This window comes from Sciurus vulgaris (genome assembly GCF_902686455.1).
Source record: "Sciurus vulgaris genome assembly, chromosome: 4".
Classification (NCBI taxonomy): domain Eukaryota; kingdom Metazoa; phylum Chordata; class Mammalia; order Rodentia; family Sciuridae; genus Sciurus; species Sciurus vulgaris.
This window is the reverse complement of record NC_136464.1, coordinates 5991765-6017779: the sequence shown is the minus strand read 5'-3', so window position 1 is coordinate 6017779 and position 26015 is coordinate 5991765. Positions and strand designations below refer to the sequence as shown.

Below are 26015 nucleotides of genomic sequence, written 5' to 3'. Positions count from 1 at the left end.
TTATACGTGCAAGGTGGTGATATTCTCTCTGCTTTCTTTTTTCTTTTTTTTTCCCCTAACTGGTGGAGGCTTCCTCTTTTGGCTGCAGGTTAAAATAATTTCCTCATGTGAACATGGGTCTCCCTTTGGTACCGACGCCCAGCCCTCCACCCAGACTTCTGTTTAAAGTCAACTGATAATCGTTTCAGCACACTTCTGTTCAATTTCTCTGTGGCCGCATGGCAGCCAGGAAGGAAGGAAGGAACGGGGAGGAGGCAGACAACTGTGGAGGAAAACAGTCCCACTGGTGTGGAGGAGCAAGCCCCCCAGCCCTCGGGGTCCTGAGACAATCCACTCAGCAAAGGCAGAGCCAGAGCTGGCGCCACTGGGAAGAGAAAGACAGACAAAATGGGAGTCCCAAGGCCGACCTGGAAGTCAGCTGGGAAGGACGAAGGGCGTCCAGAGACAAAGCACACGGAGTGAGAGTCCTCCCCTGGCAGGAAACGAGACTTCCTGCAGACACCAGGCCCCCTGGACAGCACACAGATTGCCTCTGCTACAAACATTAGCCACTGGATAGAGCTGATGGGGAGAGGGGCCGTGGCCAGGAAGACTGACTTGCAAAAAGGGGTAGCCATCACTGGTGGTCTAGGAAAAGAGCGGTCCCTCTGGAAGCCAGGGAAGACAGCTGTCCAGATGGCCACCAGACATTAGGACACAAATGTGCAAGGCCAGTGAGCAGTCGGAGAACAGGAGGGAAGCCCAGTGTCCTCACGGTTGTTGTTCTGGGTCAGGTTTCAAGACATTATGTGGGGAACTAATTGTACATGCAACTCGCACAATAAGATTCATGGGAGAAGTTGCTGCAAAGTAGGAACACATTTTTCCCCCAACCCAGAGAATATCCAGAAAGGATGCTGGAAAACTGTCCAGGGCTGATTTTCCAATTATGTCATTAGAGGCTTCAGTTTGAGGAACAAAAGTCTTAAAACAAACATATTTGGATAGGAGAAATAACAATACATACACACACACACACACACACACACATACACACACACACCTGTCTTCTAGCAACAGGATGACCTCCACTGCATTGCAAATGGTGATCACGAGACACATTCCAAGTAACTGTTAGCTTGCGTCTAGACCTTCCATTAGTTCTAGGCCATCAATTTTCCCATGATCCTTTGGCCCAAAGCATGACCCAGACCCCGAACCACATAGAAAGTGTTTTAAGCATTTCTCAAAACTTGATCACAGTTGAAGTGATCATTAAATTTTTCATCAAGACATATCTCTGTTAAAAACTTCTAAATTATAAAAAGAATAAATAACTACTGTAAAAACATTCAAACTACAGAAAAGTAGGCAAAAATTAAAATACTGGGCTTTGGGTTTGGCTCAGTGGTAATGCACATGCTTAGCATCACAGAAAACAACAAAAATGTACAATACTGACTATCTGACACTGTTGGAAGTGCTCTGGGGCACATTTCTGGTGAATTCGTGCATGATCTTCTCCTGCACTTCTTCATTGCCTGTGTGGACGTGGCTGTAACCGGAACAGACTGCCCTCCCCACACCCAATGTAAGGCCAGTCCTTGGGGTGTGTTGCCGGGAGCGAGGTGGGTGGCTTACTGCTGTTGACAACCCCTCTTCCCCCCTTGTCTGATCATTCCAGGAGCTTTGGTCTCTCGTCTGCTTTTGTTTTTCCTGGATGTTCTGTATAATTACAAAGCAGGAAATGCTGCATGTTAAAGCTGATAAAAAAAATGAGCTGACCTGCCAGGTGTCAAAGGGAAGAGCAGAGCAGAATGTTGGTCAGGACGCTCAGGGAAGTATCTGCTCAGGTCTAGAGTCTCATCCCTGAATCACCGTAAGTGTGTGCATGTGTGCATGGTGAGCGTGTGTTTGTGTGGTGAAGACCTTCACCCTGTTCCCTGGAAACCCAGAGTTTTCAGCATTCCAGGGAAGAGAAATAGGGTTTGCTGTTGGTCTCTCTGATTCTCTGAGGAAACATCTTGAGGAAACAGCAATATCTTTACCTGTAATTTAACAACTCTTTGTTGAGTACCTACTATGCCAGGCTCAGTTACAGGCACTTAGCATGCAGCAGCGAAAACTCGACATTCTTGCCTTCATGAATCCTATAACCAATAACCATCACCTCCACAGCAGTCTCACCTCCACCCCAGCTCTTCCACAGGCAACCAGTGTCCACCACTCCACTCCAGTCCTTCCACAGGCAACCAGTGTCCACCGGCTCCACTCCAGTCCTTCCACAGGCAACCAATGGCCGCCGGCTCCACTCCAGTCCTTCCACAGGCAACCAGTGTCCACCGGCTCCACTCCAGTCCTTCCACAGGCAACCAATGGCCACCGGCTCCACTCCAGTCCTTCCACGGGCAACCAGTGTCCACCGGCTCCACTCCAGTCCTTCCACAGGCAACCAATGGCCGCCGGCTCCACTCCAGTCCTTCCACAGGCAACCAGTGTCCACCAGCTCCACTCCAGCCCTTCCTTCTATAACCAATGTCCACCAGCTCCATTTTGACCAGTCACAGCTGGACTGTAGCTACACCTAGAGCTGCTCACTCTTGAACTGGTAGATGACAACCTCCTGCTCCTTGATGATGACTACTAAATCTCCTAGCTCACAGATTTGACTGTCTTTTCACTCAGCATCATGGAGACCTCAAGTCCCACCACCTCTGTGGCAGACACAGCCGACTGCCTACACAACATATATCCTAGTTTTCTTTCTTTTAACCTAGAAAATCCTCCTTTTGTTCAAAATGGTAACTTGGGTCTGCCATGCCTGCCCTCGACTGCCTACCTCTAGATTTCTTCCAATCTTTCTTGTTGTTCCAAGTCACCTATTGTTGAGTGCAATAGTTGGTCAGTGGGAGACAAAAGTCCTAACTGATGAGGGACGGCCTGGATAGCTATGTCAATGGCAACATGATCAGATTCACATGGGGGCGTGTTAAAACTCTGACCACTTGGCCCAGCCCAAGTTTCCAGTTCAGCAGATCTGGAGTGGGGCCCAGGAACGTGTGTTTGAGTCCCTGGTACTGCTGATGCTACTGTTCCAGTACCTACACTTGAGAACCACAAGTCTAACTTATATTGCAGGTAAGAAATAAAAGAACAAAAGCAAGTAAGTTTCAGTGGCTTGGCATTTGCTAATAAAAATGTGTTCTATAAACTAGCAGCTCTGACAACACCGGGGAACTTGTAAGAGACGCACGCCCACCACATCAGAATCCGCATCACCGCCCGTCCCTTGGCAGCTCCAGGTGTGTCCAGCTGGAGCACAAAGCTGCTGGACCTGGTAGGCCCCCAGGAGGCTCTGCTCGTCAGTCCCTTGGAAAGGGGACACTGGCACCCCCAGGACCACGGAGGCTGGGAGAAGGAACGCAGTTTGCACTGGCCCCAACATGACCCTCATATGGGGCTCACATTCCTCGGAGTTTCCGTGGCCAAAGACGTGATGTCAAAGATGGAGCCCTGTGCCCACAGGAGAGGAGAATGTGGAGCACAGTGGAGCCCCCCACAATCCGCCCAGCTCCCTTTCCTTTCCTTCCCCCCCAAATAGCCTGAGGCCAGAGACCAAGGGAATGTAGAAAAATGTAAGTATCCATGTAGTCATTAGAACAAAACCGCAAATCTTCTAAAATACATATGTGTGTGCATGTGTGGAGAAATACAGATACAGCAAGACAGAAAACACACACCTTAGCAATACAGTAAATATGGCAAAATGCAAATATTGTGTTTAAAACGTTAGACAGGATCGACACCAGTCATACCAATAAATGCAAACGGACTGTTTTAAAGAAAAAGGTGGAACGTGACTGTCAGCAGGGGCTTTGGTCGTGGCTGACAGAATCACCCGTGAACTTCCTGCTGGGGCTCCATGACCGTGGGCCTCTCGTGGGCATCATGGGCTCAGTGCTCTTGTCCGGTCAGGCAAGGCCAGCTGCACAGATGCAGGACGAGGGGTCAGGCCAGGAGCAGCGATGGCCTGGCCACAGAATGCACAGACATCGCTGATCTGCACTTGGCCAGATGAGGTGGCTCCTGCAAATGGCCCACTCCAACTGCAGCAGGGAGCTGAGGGTGTTGTCCCCTGTTCCGAACAGTCCAAATCACCAAACCACAAGCACATCCAATATGTGGAGGCCAGGGGACAGAGCCCAGCAAGGTCGTATGGCTAAGCGAACGGTCCAGCAGACATAGAAAAGAACATCAGGACAGTCAAAAGCAGCGAGCTCAAGACTCCTCAGGGGAGGCTCCAGCTAAGTAGTGGTGTCCGCCCAGCAAGATGGACTGAGGCCTCGCCCACCCCGCAGCTGGCAGACACACTTGGCTGGCCTTGACCTACACACAACATCCGCCCTCTGCACACGAGCTCAGCAACCCCAGCCTGCACACCACACGCCCGGGGCTGCCTCCAGCTCTGCACAGGCCTCGTTCTGTTGGGACAGCTGTTTTCTGCTAATAATCTGAGCGTATGATCTGTTTCTCCCTTTTCAGGATCATGCGGCATGAGTGTCCGTGGGCGTCCTGGGTAAACTGAAGAACCATCATTAAATGGAGACAGAACTCACCCAGGGGTGAGAGGCAGCCAGTCCTCACCCTCAACTTGTGGTCACAGAGCTCAGGCCAGACGCCAGCGGAGTGTGCTGAGTTGAGAAGGAAATGAACAATCTGAAATGCTCAATATCCATGACCAAGGACCAGGCCTCGACGTGTGAACTGCAACAGTGGACTTCACAACCCTGCTGAGGGCCCAGCAGCAGATGCCCGGCCTGATATGGCTTTCCATGCATATTCAACACACACTGCATTGTCAGGAAATGGGCTGTAGGGGGTCCTGGGTTTGGTGCTCTGTGGGGTTGGGACTGGAAAGAGGCACACCTGCCTGACACAGTGTCCCCCTCCCTGCCTCTCTTGGTCGGTCGGTTTCCCTCCAACCGTTCAGACCCTCTTTTCCACGACAAGATCTGGAAACCCCATTTGAGGAGGATATAAATACCTCAGAGGAAAAGGAAGTGAATTCCAAGACCCTGGAGCCCCACCGAGGAGGCCGCAGCTCCCGTCTCAGGCTGACGGGCTGCTGGACGCACTTAGCCAGGCTCACGTCATCTTCTGGCTCTCTCCAACACTTTTTATAAACTTCAGTCACGTCAAGTCCCAACTCAGCTGGAAACTCGTGGCCTGCGTGCATCTTCCCCTAAGAATGCCATGCCCTTTGAAGGGCTATTTTGGAGAATCAGAACTGGAGAGGCTCCCGGGGCCTCTGAAGAGAAGCACATGCCACATGAAAACAGCAACCAGGAATAAATCAAGCGAGAAGAGGAGGCTGAGTCAGCTCGGGCTGCAGTCAGGAAGCAAAGAAAGAGACACTGAGCAGGCTGGTTTTCCCTGCCCCCCTCTGCGGGGACTTCAGGGCTTCCACACTAGGGTCCTTTCATCCCAGCTCCCTCCCCAAATGACCATCATTTCCCAATGAAATAAACAGGTGGCATCACAACAGACAAACGCTCTGCTTTCTAATCACTCCCATTCACTGCAGACTTCCGCGTCACTTGTTCCTCTTCACTGAGAGCGATTCACAGGAAACAAAACGTGCTTCTTCTATGGGCTTGCCTCCTGAGACCACTTAGGGTATGGAAAAATGGAAATGTTTAGCTGTTTTTAAAAAGCTACTGTAAAAGCATTTCCCTTATGCCCTGAAGAAGGGAGAGACGTCTTTGTGAAAACAAACATCTCACCATCTTATTGTGGAAAAAACCATCATTTTGAAACAAGGCGGAGAAGGCAAAGGTCACTGGCGAGTGAAGGCTTTCTCTGAACCGATGGTTGTGCGGGAGGCCGGGAGAGGCACAAGGCGGCTCGAGCTCCGCTCTGGCTGTGTCACACAGCAACCCACAGTTGAGGGCTGTCTTCTATGGGCTGGCACTACAGCACCCAGTGACAGAACGGCTGCAGGATGTGACTTCTATCCCCATACCTCAGCACCATCTCCCACCCTACCCGCTTCTGTTCATCAGAATAGTCTAGAAGTTCACAACATTAGTGAAGAAAGAGAGCTGATATATTTCCACTGGGCTTCTAAATCTCTGACCATCCTGGTCAAGTTGTCCAGAGCTTCTTTTGGGACATCGGGTCTGCTACATTTCACACCTGTGAGTCCACTCCACCCCTGCTGTATGGGAGCCCTCTTTGTGTTCTCTCCTGACACCTTTCAAAGGTAGTCATGAGAGTTGTCCTTTGGGTAGAGCAAACCCAGCCATCTTCTGGGGGACAGGGCTGTGCTCGTCAACCCCCTGGCTGCTAGCTCTCCCCTTGAGTCATGTCACCTGGGGAGCAAGTGAGTAACAAGGACATGGACTTAGAAAGAGCCGAAGGAGACCTGCAAACTCAAGGCTGAAGAGGGTGCACCAGAGCCCCTGCCCCTGCCTGCTCCCTGCTGGGACGGGCTCCTTTTGGTGACAGTGTTGAAAGCTTCTCACCTTCAAAGAGGCCCCTGAGCACATCAGATCTTTACAGTTGGGGTGGTCAGAGAGACTGGGGCCAAGCTCACAAGGAGCGACAGACCTGGTGTCCAGGGCCAAGGTGTGAGTAGAAACCTTTGGACTCTCCATTACAAGGCTGCAAGTGCTGCAGGAAGGGCCCAACTTATTCCAAGAGGCAACGTTCTGTTATGTCCCCTGGAGCAGGGCACAGGTGTGGGCTGGTGAGTCTGAAATGCAAGCCCCATCCACGGCACAAGTCCTGCGTCCCACAGCTTCACCCCGGAGTCAGCAGGAGAATGCCCTAAGGTGGGCCATCGTCTGAAATGCATGGGGTTTTCCAACAGGCCCTGCAGGGCCTGCCCTGTCCAGGTCCAGAGGACTCAGAGCTGGGCCAGAGAAGGCCCACTGAGCTCCCACGGGACCCTGATCCTCAGTACGACTCACTGGTGTGGGAGTCTGACTCCACCCCACCCAGGGACCCAGCCCATGATATGCATGGCAGCCAGGCCACCTGGCCACAAGCCTGCTCTTATTTATACATTTGGGGATTGCTCTTTTCCTCCACAAAATGCTCTTCTCCCATTAAGGCTAATGGGAGTCACGTGGCCTAACTGAAGGCATTTCATTTTCCAGATTTTCTAAAAATAAATTGCAGGGACGGAAAACACATGTATTGTCTCTAGTTGGGATTGCAGACACACAAACAACATGGAACTAGAGAGACTCACTGCCCTGAGATCCAATCCCAACCCGACGAGGAGGGCAGGTCCGGCACGGGTCCTTAGACAGGTTTGGACGTGGAACGAGGAAGTCAGGCCCCACTTGTGATGGGAACGTGGTTCAGCAATGCCTTTCCATCCCTGAAGGAGCTCATCCTGTCCTGTCTTTGGTGGCCAGCACACTGACAGGTGTGCTCTGACAAGTCAGCCATGGAAGGTTCTGCTTAAGAGAGATGCATTCCAGAAAAGCTTACGGTCTAGAAAATCTGTTTCGATGGCCTCAAGGAGTGGAAAACATTGCTTTGAGATTTGATCCACATCCCAAATGGCAGAGGCATTTCTGTACCCTTCTGGGCCTTCTTCTTCCTGATCATTCACTCTGTGCTCAGGAAGGTGGCGGAAAGTGCAGTAGGGTGGGAGAAATGAAAAAGAGGTAGGAAGGAGACAAAGAAGGAAAAGGAAAGTGCCATCCACTCTGCAGCCTGTGCTGAGCTCCTCATCCTTCAGCTGGGAGCCAGGAGTTCTCTCTCCCGGGCCTGTCGCTGCCCAGTTCGGAAAAATCTACAAATCCTCACTCAAAATCTTAGTTAGTGGAAATTCAGCCCCTTATGAAAATGGCCTGTGTACCACTAATCAGCATGGTAATACTTGTGTTTTTTGAACAGAGGAGCAAAGGGACATACAGGACACTTTCCCAATGCTACCTACTGATCAGACATCAGAGGAGACGTCAGACTGAGGATCCTGAGCAGCCAGGCCACCGTACACCACCTTGCATCACCATCCTCGCATGCCTTCCACGTCTGCCCCATCGGCTTAAGAACCCCAGAGCGCCTCCACTAGCTGCGACAGATCTTGAGGCACAGAGGTTTATTAGGAAAGCAAGGGGGTTTGTCAAGGATCCTGTCAGCCTGAGTTGAGGTCCCCCTCTCTAGGAACTCCTCGAACCCCCTCTAGTGACAGAAGCCACCATAGCAGCGACAGATCCCCTTGGGAAATGGGATCCTGGGCATCCTGGCCCATCGGGCGCCTGGCCTGAGCAGCAGCTCAAACACACAGACTTCGTGACCGCCACTCGTCACGGACCTCGGTTCCCGCCCTGTCCACTCTGAAACTTTTATAAAGCAGGTGGCAGTTGGACACCTTCCCGAGTGGAGGAGTAGCCCTGGCCAGGTGGGTGGAAGCGTGAGCACAAGGAAGCCAGGAGCTGTGCAGCTCAGCCGCCAGGACCGTTGCTTCCCCAACTTGCCAGTGGCTTTTCCCTGGATTTGAAATGACATGTTTTCCCTTTCTGAAACCACCACCAGGAAGGGGCAGGTGACTTTACAGGCCACGCAGACCAGACAGCAAGCCTGGGTGTGTCACCAGGGAAACAGGACCCTCGGGCCTCCTCTGCGTTGGGAAGGAATGTGCATTTCCTAGCAGGAAGTCTGGTTTGGGGGACCCTTAAATTTAGGTTTCCTGCACCAGTAGGGTTAGGTACTTTCTGAATATTACATTACATTTAGGAATACAGTGCATTTTTAAATAATTAATGTCTAAGAGATATTGCTGATTGAAGTAGCAGTGCAAGACAGTTATGGGACGTGAATTGTGTCTCCATGAATTAGAGTGTTTTAAACATATAAAAGCTATGAGTTATAAATAAGTTATATATAAACTTATATATACTCATTTATAAGTTATAAATACATCTTTAAGAAAGCAACACCAAAAGGCATGTGGCGGGCAGGTCCCGAAGGAGGCAGGGACAGCTGGGAGTCATGTGGTACCAAGCTAAAAGCGTTCCTGTTTCACGGGTGGCGCCTGAGTGAAATCTGCTGCTCTGCACTTGGCATTCTGGCCTTTGCTAGTCTTTGGACTTGAGCTCTAATTTCTTTTGGTGGAGGAACTAATTCAACTCAGCTGCAGAGACTCCGGTCTGTGTGCTTTAAGTTTCATAATGTAATTAATGATTCACATCCAATTACATCATGTTAAAAATGCTCTCCCAATCCTTTCTCCACTAATCCCCGGTCTCAGTGCCTCCTGTGCGGACTGGATGGATGCTCAGGAGGAAAGCAGAAAGCTCATTTGCAAACACCCTGAGCTGAGTTTGAAATGATCAGTGGTATTTCAACCTCTCCAAGGTTGCATGCTTTTGGGTTGTGACTGGAGATCACAGGATATATTTTTATCAGGGACTACTAAGAAAGGAGGAATACAACTTCAGAGCAAGACATTAGCGTTTGCTCAATAAACACACATACAAATCTCATGCAGGCATTGCCGTCCTCTGCCCTGGAGAAGTGCAGCCTGAGGTCTCTGGTGTGGCTGCCCCCTCCCCCAGGGCTCCTGAACTTCCTTTCCATTCTAACATCCTGTTTGCAACCACTTGGCCCCCAGGGACCCAAGAACAGGTTCTGTGTAAATCCCCAAACTTTTTGCCTTTCTAATCCCCTTGGGATGGCTCAGCAGAGGGGTTGGATACCCCAGAGAACTTTCTTTGGCTAATTTGGGGAATGTGGTTGCTGGTGACCCCTCTCTCTCCCTCTCTCCTCTCTCCTTTTCTCTTTGTCCTCTCCTCTGTCTCCTGCATACATCTTGGGACAGAGAAAGTTACCTCCTTCACTGTATCGCCAAGTACCGTAGTTCATGATATATTCAACAAAACTATAAAACAAGTAATTTTTGCGTTCCAGTGTTCTTCATGCCTAAATCCATCCTTATTTTGAATTGTCACAATTACCCCATTCTCCAAAGACAAGTCAGAAGACAATTGTGGAAATGTAAGGCACAAGTTCATGATGACTTGGGGTTCACCATGCACTGGCCCAAATGGTGCAGGCTGACCCCCCTGGGCCCTAGTGCTTAAGAGTGAGGACATTAAAGTTTCCTCCTCTTAGGAGGAAACCCCTAACTCTCAATAGCTGAAGGAGATGTGGGACAGAAGAGAATTTCAACAGGACGAAATAAATGTGGCCCAATAAGCAAATAGGAAATCCTGCCTTGTTTGTGATTTGAAAATGCACAAAAATTAAGGTGCTAATTTTAGCTATGAAATTAGCAAAATGTAAAAATGTATATACTCAATTCCAGACATACTGCAGTGAAACACAAATTTGACAGCCAGTGGTGCACACTAATCATCGTTTTACAGAGTGCAGAGAATTCAGGCTTCCCCTGAAGGCTGGCATCTGAGTCTCCTGAACCAAACGGAACCTTGGAGACCATCCCTACTTCAGTGAGTCAAAGCACTGTACTAGGAGTAAGTTTTCTGAAATCCACAGAGCAAATGATAATACAACATTCAAAGCCTGAACAATGCTCAAACTACTACCCAACAGCTCTCCTACCAGAAATATAGCTTAGGAACATGTGCAGATGTGGTCAAAGTTTTATAGATATAGATATGCAGTCAATATTACTTAAAGTGGTGAAAAATTATGAATCAAGTTAACTGCTCAACATTAGAGAGGGAGTTAAAAAGTTATATAACTATATGATGTGAATATTGGCTATTTCCCACGTTTACAAAGAACTTTTAATAGCAATGGAAACAGGTCACTGATTCAGGGCTTGATAAAAACTGTTAACAATGTTAGAAAAATCCTAAGTAGGTCAGAAAATACTTCTTAAACAAAGAATAGATACTGTGCAATGATCTGAATGTTCATGTCTGCTCCTAGTCCTACCCAAAATCTTCAATCCCAGTGTGGTGACACCAAAAAAACAAGTCCTAGGGGAGATGCTTAGGCCACAAAGGTGGAACCCTCATGAATAGGTACTGCATGCACATCTACAGGGAAATTAATAGTGTAATAATAATAATTCATCTACAAAACTTAATTTTTTAAAAATCTCAAAAATTCTAACTTAAAAAAAAATGGCTGGCCAATGTTCAAACTCTAGTAGAAAATAAATGCATGAGATCAATTATTTCCTGCAATATGGTGAGCTAGATAGTCCACTCTCTCATGCTATGAAGCAATTAAAAACCTTGGAAATAAGCATCAAAACATTTTAAATATATGGCTCAACTTGCAAGGAAATAAGGAAACCCTTCCAAAGTTAAGAAAACCAGAGAGGAATCCAGCTGCTGTGGGGCTTCTGCTGATTTTTGGACACCTGGAGTTTGGGATTTAAGGTCAAACAGATGCCAGGAGACAAAGCATGGGACTTGAAAATGTGGAAAGTCACCCTGGAAACTTCGGCATACAGGTACAATGCAGTTAGTCCTTTGTCAGCTCCATGTCAAGGCTTGCACGATCTACAGACTATGATCAACCACAAGCTAGAAAGTTAACACAATGTGAGCACGGGAGTGTCTTCTGATCCTCAGATCCAGAGACTTTCCAATAAGCACAGTCCAGGAATTACAGTGAATAGATACATATTTAATATTTGTGTGTGCATGTGTGTGTATGTGTGCATGTGTGTGTGTGTAAATTTTTTACTGAGCACATCACAGTCAAAGAAATGGAAAATGAGAAAGGTAAGAAGAAAGGAAAATAGAATGTAGCAGTATAAAATACTTCTAATCAAGAGTCCTGAAGGGAGATAACAGGAAATGAAGGAAAGGACAAAAAGAAATGTCTAGGGAATACCCAGAATGAATTGACACAATAACTTGGTTCCAGAAACATAACAAATCTTGAACACAATAAAAAAGAAACCCACATTTAAATATATCATAATGCCAAACACAAAGACCTTAAACACTGCCCAAATAAAAGTATGAAGGTTTAGCAACTAAACTTACAGTTGCCTTCTCCGTAGCAACAATGGAAACCAAAGGCGCTAGGATAAGATTTTCAAAAGGACTGAGTGGAAATAACTGTCAATAAGAACAGGACACCTTGTCAAGGCCTCCTGCAAGAAGATGGTGAAATAAACATGCTGTTAGAATCACTATCTCCTCTCAGTCCCAAACCAATTTGAGACAGTTTATCACCAAAAGTCCCTCCATTTTCATGAATCATCAAAAGTGACAGGGGAAATATGCCCTTCAGGGAGAAGGAAATTGATAACTAATACTGGAAAATGAGATCTGACGTGCATAAAGGAAAAGAAAGAAAGGCAATGGGAAGCACGAGGTGACTCCACCTACCTAGAAAAGTGACATTCGATTTGTAGAACTCAGAACAGAAACGCAGACTACGGCACAGGAGAGCAGCAGGGCTTTTGCCCCAGGGTGACGAGGGTAAAGTGTTCCAAGTCTAAGTCGCTGGAAGCGTGAGCGGAAATACTGAGGAACTTTGGGCTTTGCTAAGTTCACAGGTTACATTTCCTCGCTGGTCCCTGCAATAACAGACGTAAAGACTACAACTTCCAACCAGCAGAGACGAAGAGTAGGATGGGGGAAAAATTGATTCAATACGTGGCAATTAGAGAGAGGAAAAGACAGAGGGGTGAGACAACCCAAAACCTAAATAGCATGACAGGAATACATTAAAATAACTGTAAATGGCCTAAATTTTCTACTTAAATAAGAACAGTTCATAAAATTTTCCCCCAAATAGTAGTGATCATAATCTTGCCCTATCAGATAGTGAAGCTCATCATGAAGATACAACTAAAATAAAGTGATATGGATGAGAATATGCAGAAAAAAAATTTGAACTGAAGGAAAATAAAAATAATACATATCCAAATTAGAAGGAAATTGAGCTTAAAATGATCCTGTGAATACACCTGATATGCACATTTAATCCAAGCTTTCTCCTGAGAGGCCAACTAAAATAAAATAAAATAAAATGAGGGGTCAACTCAGGACAAATAACAATGTAAACACAAACTACCAATAAATTACAGGACATCACTGGAGCTCCAAGGATGATAAGAAAATACTGCCAAGAATTTTATGCCAATAACTCAAACAACTTGTGATGAAATGGCAAATTCCTTGAAAGACACAAATTGTCAAAACAGACTTAAGAAATAGAAACCCTTACTGGTCACACTGCAAGCAAAGAAATTGAATTCATCATTAAAAACTTCCCCACAAAGAAAACTTCAGCCGAGAAATTTTCACTATTGATTTCAAACAAACACTTCAGAAGTAAAACCACAAAATCTCTTTCAGAGTCAAAGGAGAAAATATTCCCCAGTTTATTTTATAAAGCTGGTGTTTTCCTGGTACCAAAACCAAAAACATTTCAAAAGAAAACTACAGACCAATATTTCTAACAGATAAAATGAAAAACAGATTCCTGGAAAATATTAGTAAAAATGATCCAGTGATATATTTATTTTTTAAAAGTGTAATATATTCTGACCAGTTTAACATGAAAATCAATGTAACTCCCCATGTTCATGAAACAATTTGAAAAAAACCCTATTATTATCCCAATGGATGAATAGAAGGATTTGTCAATATTCAACTCATGTATAATAAGAACTCTCATCAAATTAGCAGTAGAAACAATAACAACACAAAACCCAAACAACCTGCAAAAAAACCAGACAAAGGACTTGAATAGACATTTCTCCAAAGGTTTTGAATGGCCAACAGGCACACAAAAATGTTCAACATCACTAGGGAAGTTCAATCAAAACCACAATGAGATACTACTTCATACCGATTAGGATGGATATTATCAAAATAAAAAATAAGGAAGGGCTGGCGAAGATGCGAACCTTCGTAGATTGGCAGCAGGGTGTATGACGTGTGGCTGTCACAGAAAACAGCCTGATAGCTCCTCCAACCGCTAGCGGCAGAATTCACCTGATTCACAATCCTGCTCCCGGGTATACACCCCAAGATCTGAAAGCAGGGACCGAAAGGATTGGTACATGCTGGTTGAGGCATTATCACGATCGTCTAAAGGTAAGAGCAAACCAGCCGTCCATCAGCAGATGACTGTGCAAAAGCAACATGGCAAATACGTGCCATAGAACACTGCCAGCTAGCAAGGAAGGAAGTCGTGTCACGCTTCGACACCTACAGGCCTCCGGGGCATTGTGCCAAGGTGGAACGCGCGTCTCAGAGGACACGTGTCATGTGATTCCACTTGCATGAGGCACCTGGGGCAGGCAGGTCCAAAGGGACAGAGATAGAAGATTGGTTGACAGGGAATGGGAAGCTAGGGTCTTTCAGGACAGTTTCACTTTTGAATCTATCTGCCTACATGTTTTTAAAATCTCTATGGCCAATAAGAGGTGAGATAGATGTTTCCTCTCCTTACTTCTCCTCACATTCCACTGAGGTCTTACCTTGCACAAAAGGCAAGGGAGAAAGGTAGACGTCATCAGTGGAGCAAGAATAAGTGAGACCCTAATCATGCATAGTATTGCTATATACAGAACCCTAAGGAATCTATAGAAACTTAATAAGTACACTGCTGTACTTATTAAGCAATTTTACCAAAGTTGCAGAATTCAGGGTCACTACCCAGAAATTGATTATCTATGTATAAAATTCAATCAAAGAGTTGGAAATGAAATTTTTAAAAATCAGTACCTTTCATTTATAGTAGCATTCAGAATATAAATCAGGATAAATTTCACAAAATACATAAATGAGCTCTATACTGAGAACCACAAAACATTTCTGAGAGAAATTAAAGATCCATGCAAAGATGTGAAAGAATTTCAAAAGCATATATCCAAGGGTAAGAGTTACCAAAATTAACTTAACAGATTGAGAGGGTTTTTTGAATATAAAATTAAATTTTGAACAAGTGTAATGGTAGCCAAAGACTGTCCTTGCCTATAGCCTACAGGATAGGATATGTCAAATGCCAAACACTCACAGTTAGGAGAAGCTAAAAGAGACCCCCTCTTTCAGATTCACACTTGAGAGCAGAGCAATTTTTTTGATTCATGTAATATCCAGATTGCATGAAAATTTCTACAAGGAAACAACTGTGAGGGAAATCCTTAGATTCGGTACTAAAACTTTTAGTCAGCTTTTTCACTACTGTGACTAAATGATCTAACCAGCACAATCATAGAGGAGGAAAGGTTAATTCAAGGGCTCACTAAGACTTTCAGAAGTCTTAGTTCATAGAAGGCCAGCTCCATTCCTTGGGGCTAGAGGTGAGGCTGAATATCATGGCAGAAGAGAGAGTGGCAGAGGGAAATAGCTGGCATCATCAGGAAGCAGAGAGAGAGAGACTACACTCTCCAGATACAAAATATATACCCCAAAGTCACACCCCAATTCTCACCTCCTCCAGCCACACCCCACCATTTCACTTAGTCCCATCAGGGACTCATTCACAGATTGGGTTAAGACTCTTACAACCCAATCACTTCTCCTCTGAACCTTCCTGCATTGTCCCACATGTGAGCTTTTGGGGGACACCTCACCTCCAAACCAGAGCAGTACATGAGTGGTGCTAGCAGCCTAGTGCCATACTGCAGTGACAGTGCCTCTCACCAATGGTTCCACTGGCAGACCATTTAGGAACAGACTCCAGCCATGTACCACGGCTCTCGGCAAGAGCACTGGCGAGCAAGGCAGGCCAGCAAAGGCCTTCCTAAGCCCGTCAGGGGAAAGACCACGGGAAAATGACCAAGGCGACAAGGAATCTGAATGCCAAAAATTACCGTGAACGGGCAGGAAGACTAAGGGTGAGGTGGCTGGGCTGAACCCTGGCACAGAGTGGGCATGAGCGGGGACAGGGTGAAATCTGAGCAATGTTTTCAGTACCAGCATCGGTTTCCCAGTTTAGATCGGTGGCTCTCAACGGGGCCCATTTTACTCCCAAAGCATCTGGCACGGTTTGGAGACACTTTTGGCTGTGCACCTCATGCCAGCATTTATGGGTGGAGACACCCTTGGACCATAGGACAGACCCACGCCAGGACCCATCCAGTCCAAGGGCCCTCGGTGCCCAGGGTGAGAAACATCTCAGTAGACAGACTACAGTTACCAAGGAGGTTCACAGGAGTGGCACCCAGTGAGGGTGCTATGGGACTCTCTGCTACTGGTGACCCTTCTGTTCACTCAGAATTACTGCAGAATGAATTTACCATAAGCAACATTAAAATGTAAACATAAAAGGATATTCTTACATAAGTAAAAATACAAATAAAAAAACTAAAGAAAAGTGAACAAAGAAAATAGAGGCAACTCCTAAGAGAAGAAATGTGCATGTGAAATAAATGCAGAAAGTTGGACCTCTATGAAAAAGTACAGCATCAAAATGGCACAGAAGTGTTTGTACCCAGTGCTTGTGGAAGCGGATAGTACAACTAAGGATACAGACAGTACGACTAAGGATACAGACAGTACGACTAAGGATACAGACAGTACGACTAAGGATACAGACAGTACAACTAAGGATACAGATAGTACAACTAAGGATACAGATAGTACGACTAAGAGTGTCATTTGGAAATCTTCATTAAAAGGCCTTAAAATTGTTCCTATCTTCTAACTAGAAATTCTAAGAATCTGGTTTTAAAGCCAGATGAAATGCCCACATTTCTCCCCAAGGAGATTTACCAGCACACTGTTATAAAAATGTAAAAATGGAAATGATCTGTTTGACAGGAAGTTAAAACAAAGTTCAGGAGACCTCATGAGATGGGGGCCTCTGAAGCCACCAAATGATGAAAAGGGAGGGGACAGGACACGGAGCTGGCCAGGATGCCTGCCACCCAGCAGCTCAGGAGGCTGAGGCAGGAGGATCGCAAGTTCAAAGCCAGCCTTGGCAACTTAGCAAGGCCCTAAGCAACTCAGTGAGACTTGTCTCTAAATAAAATATAAAAAGGGCTGGAGAGGTGGCTCAGGGGTTAAGAGCCCTTGGGTTCAATCTGGTATGAAAAAAAAAAAAAAGAAGAAGAAGAATGAGCAAACAAAAAAGAAAAAGATCATTGTACTTAAGGGAGAATATAAGCATCCAATTTTGGAATATCTAGTAAATATTAGTGATATTTCCCTGAGTGTTAGGGTTAATTTTCACTTCTCTCTTTTTACTTAATCATATTTTAATTTCTACAAAGCACATGCTTTACTTTTTCAATAAGGGAGAAAAAAAGAATGATATAAGTGAAGAAATTAAAGAAGAAACTGATTCCACTTAAACCTGTGTCTTCATGATGTTAAACCTGCAGCCCCCGTAGGCCTCGGGGCTGAGTTTTTCTTGATGGACAACTAAACCATCAATTCTCCCTGATATCCAGCAAGCCAGAGCTCCCCTCCCAGACCTCACCAGCTGGGGTCTGCTGCTTCTGTTCCCAGCTTCGGCGGCTCTCTTTCTGCACTGAAAAGGTCCACTTGGTCTTATGAGGGCAGAGGAGAGGATGCCAGAGAAACTCACAGCCTTTTCTTCACCATCTACATTAAGCCCCAAACACCTAAATGTGTTCCACCCACATGCAAAACTGAATAAGCCTCTATCTTCTTCAAACACCACGTGGCATTAGCGTGTTGATCACTCTCCTGGGGTTCTAGTTCATGTGTTCACCAGCAAGTGTGGTCCTTGGATTCAGCATCCTGCTGTCAGAGTGAGGGGGAGTTCAAGTAAACTATACAATTTCCCCTTAATTTCAGCCACCTAGTATGTATACGTGTGAGTTTTGCACAACAAATACCACCATGGAATGACATGTATTGGCAAGTGGTGGCTCTCAAAGTTGATACAATGCAATACAGTTTCACTGAAGCCCGGGGCCAGAGCTGAGAGAGAAAACTAGAGTTGCTCAAAAGATGCACAACTCTGGAAAACAGGGAGAACTGAGTTTACTTCTGTGTGGGGCCCACATTAAAGCATTATTTAATAACATGATGGGCCATGTGCTTAATGCAGACTTCTGGGTGCAGCACTGAAGCACAAGGAAAACCAACCAAGTTCACAGATCAGATGATGCAGTCTCTCTATGCAAATGCTTCAACTCACTGAGAAACCAGCTAAGAAAAACTGAATTTTTGCAGCTTTTTTGTTTTCAACTTCTGATTCCATACATAAGAACTTCCTAAGCGACCTATTCATAAAGTCCTCATCTGACAGGACATTTTTCACAAGAATCAGAGTGGGCAAGGGTAGGGTAGCTGAGGGAGCCAATTCAAATCTTATGTGGCATGACAAAGGTTTCGAAAAGAACATGCCTACTACGCACCTGCCCTTCAAGACTCCTCAGGGACCTCAGCCTGCAAGAGTCTGGTGATTGTCCCTGAGGACCTGAGGATTGCCACCCAGAGAGGATCCACCATGCTGAAGGACTCTCAGCAGGGAGCCAATGACCTGGACGTGCCGATTCCAGTGTCAGGTCAGGACGACAGCTGTGGAAAAGCACCCGAATGTCTGACGTGCTCCCTGAGTAGGAACACCCTTGTCCCTCTCTAGTGACAGCTCCCAACCAGGGAAGGTCACCTGTGGGCCACCGCATTTTATCTGCAGTGACCCCCTCCTGTGGCTAGCACCGACAGGAGAAATAGACGAACCAGTGGCTGCAACATGAAAAATGTTTCTGTGTTGAAGAAACTACTTTGAAAACATAGTTCAAGATGAATTCATGAGCCCATTCTACCATCTCTGTTCATCTCTCGTTCTCCACAGTTACTAGCACAAAAGAAAATCGTATTTTACAGAAAGATACGAGCTCTGCTTTAAGAGTTTTGGAGGGAGAAGAAGAAAATCAAGCCACAGGAATCAAGCACACCATTTATAGCTCACAGTTTTTCCTATTTTCCAGAGTCATCTGTATCTTGAAGACTTTCCCTTACAGAATTCATCACTTCCTCTTTCCAAGATGGTGTCTGAATCGACTTCCTGTAGAAAGGAAGATGATCCTGAAGACTAATGATAATTACAAAACGGTATTGAGTCTCTGTTTTAAACCCAAACTGCTCCTCATGGGAATTGCTTGGTAAAGGACATGGCGAACTGAAATTCACCTGGGCCCCATTTCCAAGCCCACCAAGCTTCCTCAAGGTATCCTGATTTTCACTGTGACTCACGTATAGATGGTTGCTCTGCAGGTGCCCATTTAAAAAGATCAGACTATTGAATCAGGCCTTGAATTCATTCCTCTTTATCTCTCCCTGGCAAAGCTGGGCAAATGGTTCACCAACAATGGCTTTCTCCTAAACACTGGAAGGACACAGCCCATTCAATTGAAGGGGTTACTCAGAGAAAAAGGGGGCCTGTCTCCAGAGAGCTCACTGGGATGACTTTAAGTCTTTATATAGTATACACTCTAGGAAAGGATCTGAAAATACTATTTATGATCCTGGAGGAAATGCCCCAACGTCTTTAAGACTTACCATGAGTTAAACCAATGAAACTAAATTTTTTCAAAATATTTTTGCAACATCGCTCACATGTTTTCTCTTCTTTATCATTAAATTTGGCCTTTTGAAGTCTAATAAAGTTGTTCCATGACAATACTTGACTATCCTGGTTGAGTTTCTGGAGGGAAACAATATTTGGGGACTTTCACCCTTCAGTTTTCAAACCAAGTGGGAACTCTCATTTTTGCCTGACTTTTCACAACCTACCCCTTGAGAGTGACTCTTACATGCTTCCACCCTGCTAGCCAGAGAGGTTGTAGGTGTGGGTACCAAGGTAGGTGGTATGAGGAAGAAGAGACAGAGAGCTTAAGTGGCCCTGATGTCACATCAGTGGCTCTGTTGGGTCATCAGAGTGACTGTCATCTGGTCCCCAGGTCCTGAGCACCTTTTCTCAGCTCCAAGGAACTCTGCTGGGTGTGAAGAGGTCAATACCGATGACTCCAACCAGCCTCCTGCCCTCTGGGAACATACGGAAGAGGAACAACCTCATGGAATAGCAAATGCACCACAGGAAGAGGCTGTCAGCGCAGGGGAGGGCCCACATCTGAGCTTTGCTTTAGCACCGCAGCACCAGAGGCCAGCCCAATGCCTGCTACCACTGTGCACACAATAAATGTCAGGTGAGTGAGGAAAGACTGTCCACGTGGGACTCTGGTCTGGAGCCAGCAACAGGTGCCAGGGTTGGGCATATGCCCCATCCATTTAGTGACAATGGCAAGTGGCATTTAGTAACGGAAGTGACTGACTTGTTGCCGACAGGAAGAGGCAGGAGACTAGATGCCAAGGTGGAAATGGGTAGGCATCCACATTTAGGGAACATTTAGGGAAAAGAATCGGAGAGAACCAGGAAGGTACTGGCCAGAAGTAGTGCGAGACCCTGGGGTAAGAGGGGCAAGGAGGCTAAGGATAGAGAGCTTAAGCTTCAACTTGAGCTCCTTCACCACATCTGAGAGTCACCCTGAGAATCTGGCTTGTCTGACAGCTACTGTGACAGAAAACCACAGCCCCCCCTCCCAAAAATATACATAAAAACAGACTAGCAGTGAAGAATCAAAGACTTAAGAGATCACCTGGCTGGCCTCTATCACTCCTCAGAGGAACAAACAGAGCCTCACAGGCAAGTGGTGCCCAAAGGCATCTGGGGAGGTGGCCCTCAGCAGGAGTGGCACACTTTCTCTGAAAAAGCCCAGATAGTACCGTTGGAGGCTTTGTGGGCAGAACCATCTGGATCCATATTGCTTATCCCCTTATCTCTCTAGGGAGAGCAGTATGAAGTGGAATTTTACCTGGGAAGGATTTCTGAGCTGATAAACTTTAACTGCTTCAAATGACTTATTATATTTCATAAGAAATTCACTTGTAGCTCACTGGCCACCAAATGCTGATATTGCTGCAGGTGTCTGTGAGCACTCTTCAAACGCCACCTTCTGCAGTGACAGTGGAGCTGGACCCAGCATCCGAAGCCACCAGCATTCCGACTGCTCTGCACGGAGCTCCCACTGACAAGGGCCCCACAGGCACCTCATACACAAATCTGGCACTTGACAGACACATGGATTTGGGCAAATTGTTAGCTCTTTAAGGCTCAATTGTCTCATCTGCAAAATAGGGGTGATTATCCTCCCTTACAGAATGGTTTGAGCAAGTCAAAGGCATGGATGTAGCCCAGACCTGGCCCCCAGGATTCTGACAGTCTATGCTGTGCTAATGCACGTGATGGTGACGACGCATGACAATAATGATGATAAGATTTTCCCTGATTATCACAGCAGAGGTTTCACAAAGCCCACCCCCACGACGCCAGCGGGATGCTTACCAACAGTCAGATAAAACCTCAAAGACCAAGATGAGCAGAGAGAACCAACCTAAACCTCAGGCCCAAAGGAGAACAGTCCCCATGTGTCTACTGGGGAGACAGGGCCACCAGCCTTGCACAGAGCATTGGTGAGCATCTAGTTTCCCCTAATCACTGTAATGTTTCTGAGTGCATGTCCTGGAGGCTCACTCAAGGCTGTCCTCTGTAAGACTTGTAGCCCAACACCTAATGACTAGAACTAAAATTGCCTGGCCTGTTTGTAGAACCTCCCAGGTGTCACCTATGAAGCAGCGGAACATCAGTTACAGCGGCCTAGAGAAGACCCTGCTCAGGAGGGGTTTTGGAATCCTTCAGATAAAAACAATCAGATTCAGTAACTAGGAAGTATGAAAATCGCTAATGGCATAGGTAACCATGGGAGGCTGTCAGGGTGCCTATGATGAAATTCAGGTTTCAGGAAGGAAAATTCAAATAGCTCCTGTGAGCTTTAATGAGCTCGGCCAGGGTCTGAGAGCACTTGCATGACGGCTAAAAAGTTCCGGGAATGAAGGTCGGCAGCTCCCCCTGGAAACACTGCATAGGTTCTGCCAGGACAGACTGTGGTCCTTCAGAGTCATGAGCTGTGCTGATAAGCCTCAGCAAAATTTCTATGGTGAGGACACAGTACTTCTGAGTAAAACAATCCTCTGAGTAAAAACAGGCCCCTGAAAATAAGTTTCTGAATGAGAGCATTCTCAACCCCAAGGGTGCCTGCGTGTGTGTGCACACATTTGTAACACACGGGGGGCATGTGTTCCCAGGGGTGCACCCCAAGACTCTGGCTTTGGACATTATGAAGCAGGGGCCCAGAGTCACATGGAGTCTCTTCCCCTCAGAGATGTCACCTCCAGCAGACAGGGCATATTCTTTCAAGCTTAAAGATCTTCAATAACACACAGGCCACCTCCTGCGCTCGTTACCCAGAGGGGGAAAAAGGCTCAGAGAGCAAATACTGTTGGCCCACCCCCACTGAGACAGAGAACGGGAGACTGACAGCTCTAAAGAAGGAGTCCATGGCTCCCCTGGCCTCTGGGAGTCTTTCCTTACACGGCAGAATGTAAGGCACAATTTAGAGCCATTCAAGTAACTCAGAAGTGACTCTTTGGGATATATGGTTATTCCGAGAGATGTCGGTCCATGGGAAGCAGAATTAAGTTACACAATTTGCTAAGAAAACCTCTTAGAGGACCAATCATTTCACAAAGTCACAATCAAAACCTCTGCACCAAAGCCAGAAGTGAGTGGGGGAGCTGTCTCTGCTCTTGCTCTGCTGCTCTGAGATGAATGCTAAAGATCTGGCTCTGGTTATTTTTAAAGATCCTTTGGTGAAAAGTGCTATAAATGTGAATTATTCTTTCACATCATGAGACACAGTACCAAGACGAGGATGTGCTTCCACCGGGGCAGCATGTGATGGTGCAGGTTCTCTATTTCTGGAATCTTCATCAATAAGGAAGATGGAGTGCTTAGCACCAGCAATTCCTTTAAATACTAAAGTGGGTTTATCTTTGGAACATGGACGGCGACTATATTTTCCTTCTTTCAGTAAGTCTGCAAGACTCAGGCATTTCAATGGTTTAATCAATCTGAAAGCCATGTCAAAATTGCTTTTAAAATCTCTGAGCATTCAATATATACACACTTGTTAAAATTAATTACATCATTTAACATTTCTACACACATTATGGTTTTAAATGTTTTACAGTCATTTTTATTAATTAATAAACGTTCATGGACAAAATTTGCACTGTAAAATTATTATGCATATGCTGCATTTTCAATTTTACTACTATTATCTTTGAATAGTTCCCCAAGTGGAAAGTCACTAATTTATAAACCAGTCTTTTACAGAAAGTAAAGCTGAAAGTCAGAAGTTTGTACAGAAAAAAAAAAAAAAAATCTGACTGATTTCCTCCAAAATAGACTCGCTTCCTCCCTTGATCTCTCCAAGAAAGGTGAAGGGTCTCAGGGAAGTCCACCTGGAGAATTCTGCCTGGCCTCGGAAATGGCAGAAACAGCAACAAATCCCAGCCAAGTTACCCCAGAAGATACAACTGGGACTGAAAATTGCTTTTGCTGCTGTTTGGCACGGAGATTCCCTGGCTTCCTCATTTAGAAAATGTCCTATAGTTACTACACACACACACACACACACACACACACTCTCCATTACGGGGCTTTGTGGTCTGGGTTTTTACGATATTTATGAAGTTAATTCATAAATACAACTATGTAATTGAAAAGTAAAAAGTGCAGAATTCTGGACATTCCCAAATATGCAGGTGTTTAACTCGAGACAAAACATCTAAGTGTGGATGGTATTTTGTCCTTTTCCCCCTACTTTGGAAGGTGGAGCAGGCATGACCTAAATTAGCTTTTGCAGGGGCCCTTTCTTACTCTTTGCATGCACGGTGGCACCACTGTTAGCAACGATGAACTGAGGGGACGTGGCTCATATCTACAGAAGTCTCATGGAATAAATCTATCAAAGCTGAGCTGCATCAGTTGCCAACTTGGCCACTGCGGATCAAAGCCAAGTCTACTGCAAAACGGCCCTGGAACTACTTAGAAGCCCCTCACTTAATATCCCCGCGGCAGGGCGTTCATACCCCCGGCCCTCCTGCAGAGGGCAGCACCACTCACCTGCCTTGTAACTCCAGCCAGGAATGTGAATGGCCAGTTGCTCAGGGTGATTGCTGTCGCGAGGAGCTGCATGGTCCTCTTTCTCTTTTCTCACAGTGTCTTGGTTTGTCCCAACATCTGTAAATTCTATATTTTCCGACGGAGGAGAGCCACTCCAAGGACATATGCCAGTCCCCAGGTGCACCCGCCCCAACGACGGGTTTTCCTTGGAGTGACTTTCTTGTAAAGCTGGGTTCCAGCGTGGCCCTCGGAGGTCCCGGTTTCCCTCCGGGAGCTCCAGCTTCAGGCCTCTGCCCATTGGCTCTCGGTTAGCCATGCTGTCTACTCCATCTGCTGTTAACCCGTGGGAACTACAACTGAGGTTGAGCGACAGGACGGATCTGTGCACTTTGGGGCTTGTAATTTGAGGCTGCTCAACAGGGACCGACAGAGACCTGTCCAAGTAGTAGATGGAATTCGGACACTGCCGAGACACCCGGAGGTGGACACAGGAACTGAATACCAGCGGGGCCTTTCCCGACGGCGGAGTGTCTGCAGAAAAGCCGCTCTCTTTGTGGTCTACGTGGGTGACCCAGTACTCGTTCCCTGCACACAGCCCAGCGTGGGCCTCGGGGACCTTCAGCCTCATCACCGAGCCGTTTCTGGGGAACTCTGCGCAGGCAAAAGGTCCACGGTGCTGGACACTGTCAGTCACTGGCGACCGGCCCCGGAGCAGAGCGTCCTCCGCCCTGCACCTGGGACACAGCGGCTCCGCATCAGTGCCCCACACCAGGGCGCTGGCCGCGGGGCGAACACGCCGGGCGGTGATGGTGATGGACGCGAACCCCCTGCGGGGGTCCACTGTGGGCGGCAGTTCAGCTTCAGGGCCTCGCTCGTCCCACCGTCTAGGAACCCCCAGCTTGCCCGGCAGTAATGCAAACGCCCTGTGGATGCTGACTCCGCCGCGGTTGGTGGAGGCCGGCTTGTGGGGGCACGCTCGAGGCTGAGCGATCGCGCACGGCAGGGGTAAGGTGGCCCCGGCTTCTCTCGGCTTATTCTCATCAATCAGCTGCGAAATGACTATGGATGAAATCATTTTTGTGTTTTGCGATGCCAGAGCTTCCTGCAAATGGAAAAAGATCCCAATTATTGAAGCGGTCCCTTGTAATACAGCCAGTGAACGCCCCGGGGCCAACGCCCCTGTTCTTGCCCACGGGATCTCCCCGTCTGAGCGCTGGAAGGGGAGGGAACCCCAGATCTGTTTGTGAAAAAGCTACACGTCCTGCCAACACTAGCCTGGCATGGGCTGGTTTTCTCTGTGGGGTGTCTAGTCTTAGTTTATTTAAGCATGAACTCTGTCCGTGGAGATGGTGAGATTTTGAGAGTCACCTCTACCAGATCCAGGAATCCCCGGATGGGAGTTAGCAGACTCAATGTTCAGGGAAGACCAAATTCTGGAGTTGGGCTGCGTGAGACTTGGGGTGCAGGTTTTGAGGGTGATGGGTCAGAATTGTGGCATGGAAGCCTCAAGAGAGGTTACAGGGAACCCCCGCCCACCTGGGTCTCTCTCACTATCCTCCACCTTTGCTAGTTTAGAACCTAATTCAGTCTCTCCCTGTTGCTTGGCTTCACAGGAGCCCAAATGCAGAGAATGAGAAGATGGAAAGCAAACGACCAAGCTCACAATTGCCCTGACCGACACTGTGACAATCAGGTGACTTCACTCATCAGGATGGGGGGAGGGTGGACCAGGACTGATGAAAATTACTGAAGTTTTGCATTTCAACATAACATGGGCTTTTGTCCACTATTTAAAAATGATCAAGGCATTTCATACTTTCTACTCAGCAGATCGTAAGTCCTAACAATAAATTACTCGCATGTACAAAATTATGTGCTCTGATTTTTGTTTTGTTTTGTTTTGTTTTGTTGTGTGTGTGTGTGTGTGTGTGTGTGTGTGTGTGCTATGATTTTTAACAAAACACTTAAGCAGGTTAAGGCCAGGAGAAGAATCTCTTCTGTCTTCATTTGGTTTTTATTGTTTATTATAAAGCACTGCAAAAAATGGCATAGAAGGCTGACCATACCCT

At 46.6% G+C, this 26015-nt stretch overlaps 1 protein-coding gene across 4 annotated transcripts in view; it reads right to left on the bottom strand.

Annotated features, from left to right (window-relative positions):
- The window catches only part of LOC306659628 ((E2-independent) E3 ubiquitin-conjugating enzyme FATS), a 266421-nt gene that overhangs the window by 32887 nt on the left and 207519 nt on the right, over positions 1-26015 (bottom strand). For all 4 annotated transcript variants that reach the window (XM_079137279.1, XM_079137278.1, XM_079137280.1 and 1 more), the window contains one exon: positions 23947-25048. In XM_079137279.1, coding sequence (XP_078993405.1) covers positions 23947-25048 — 1102 coding nt within the window. The remainder of the gene's footprint in view (positions 1-23946; positions 25049-26015) is intronic.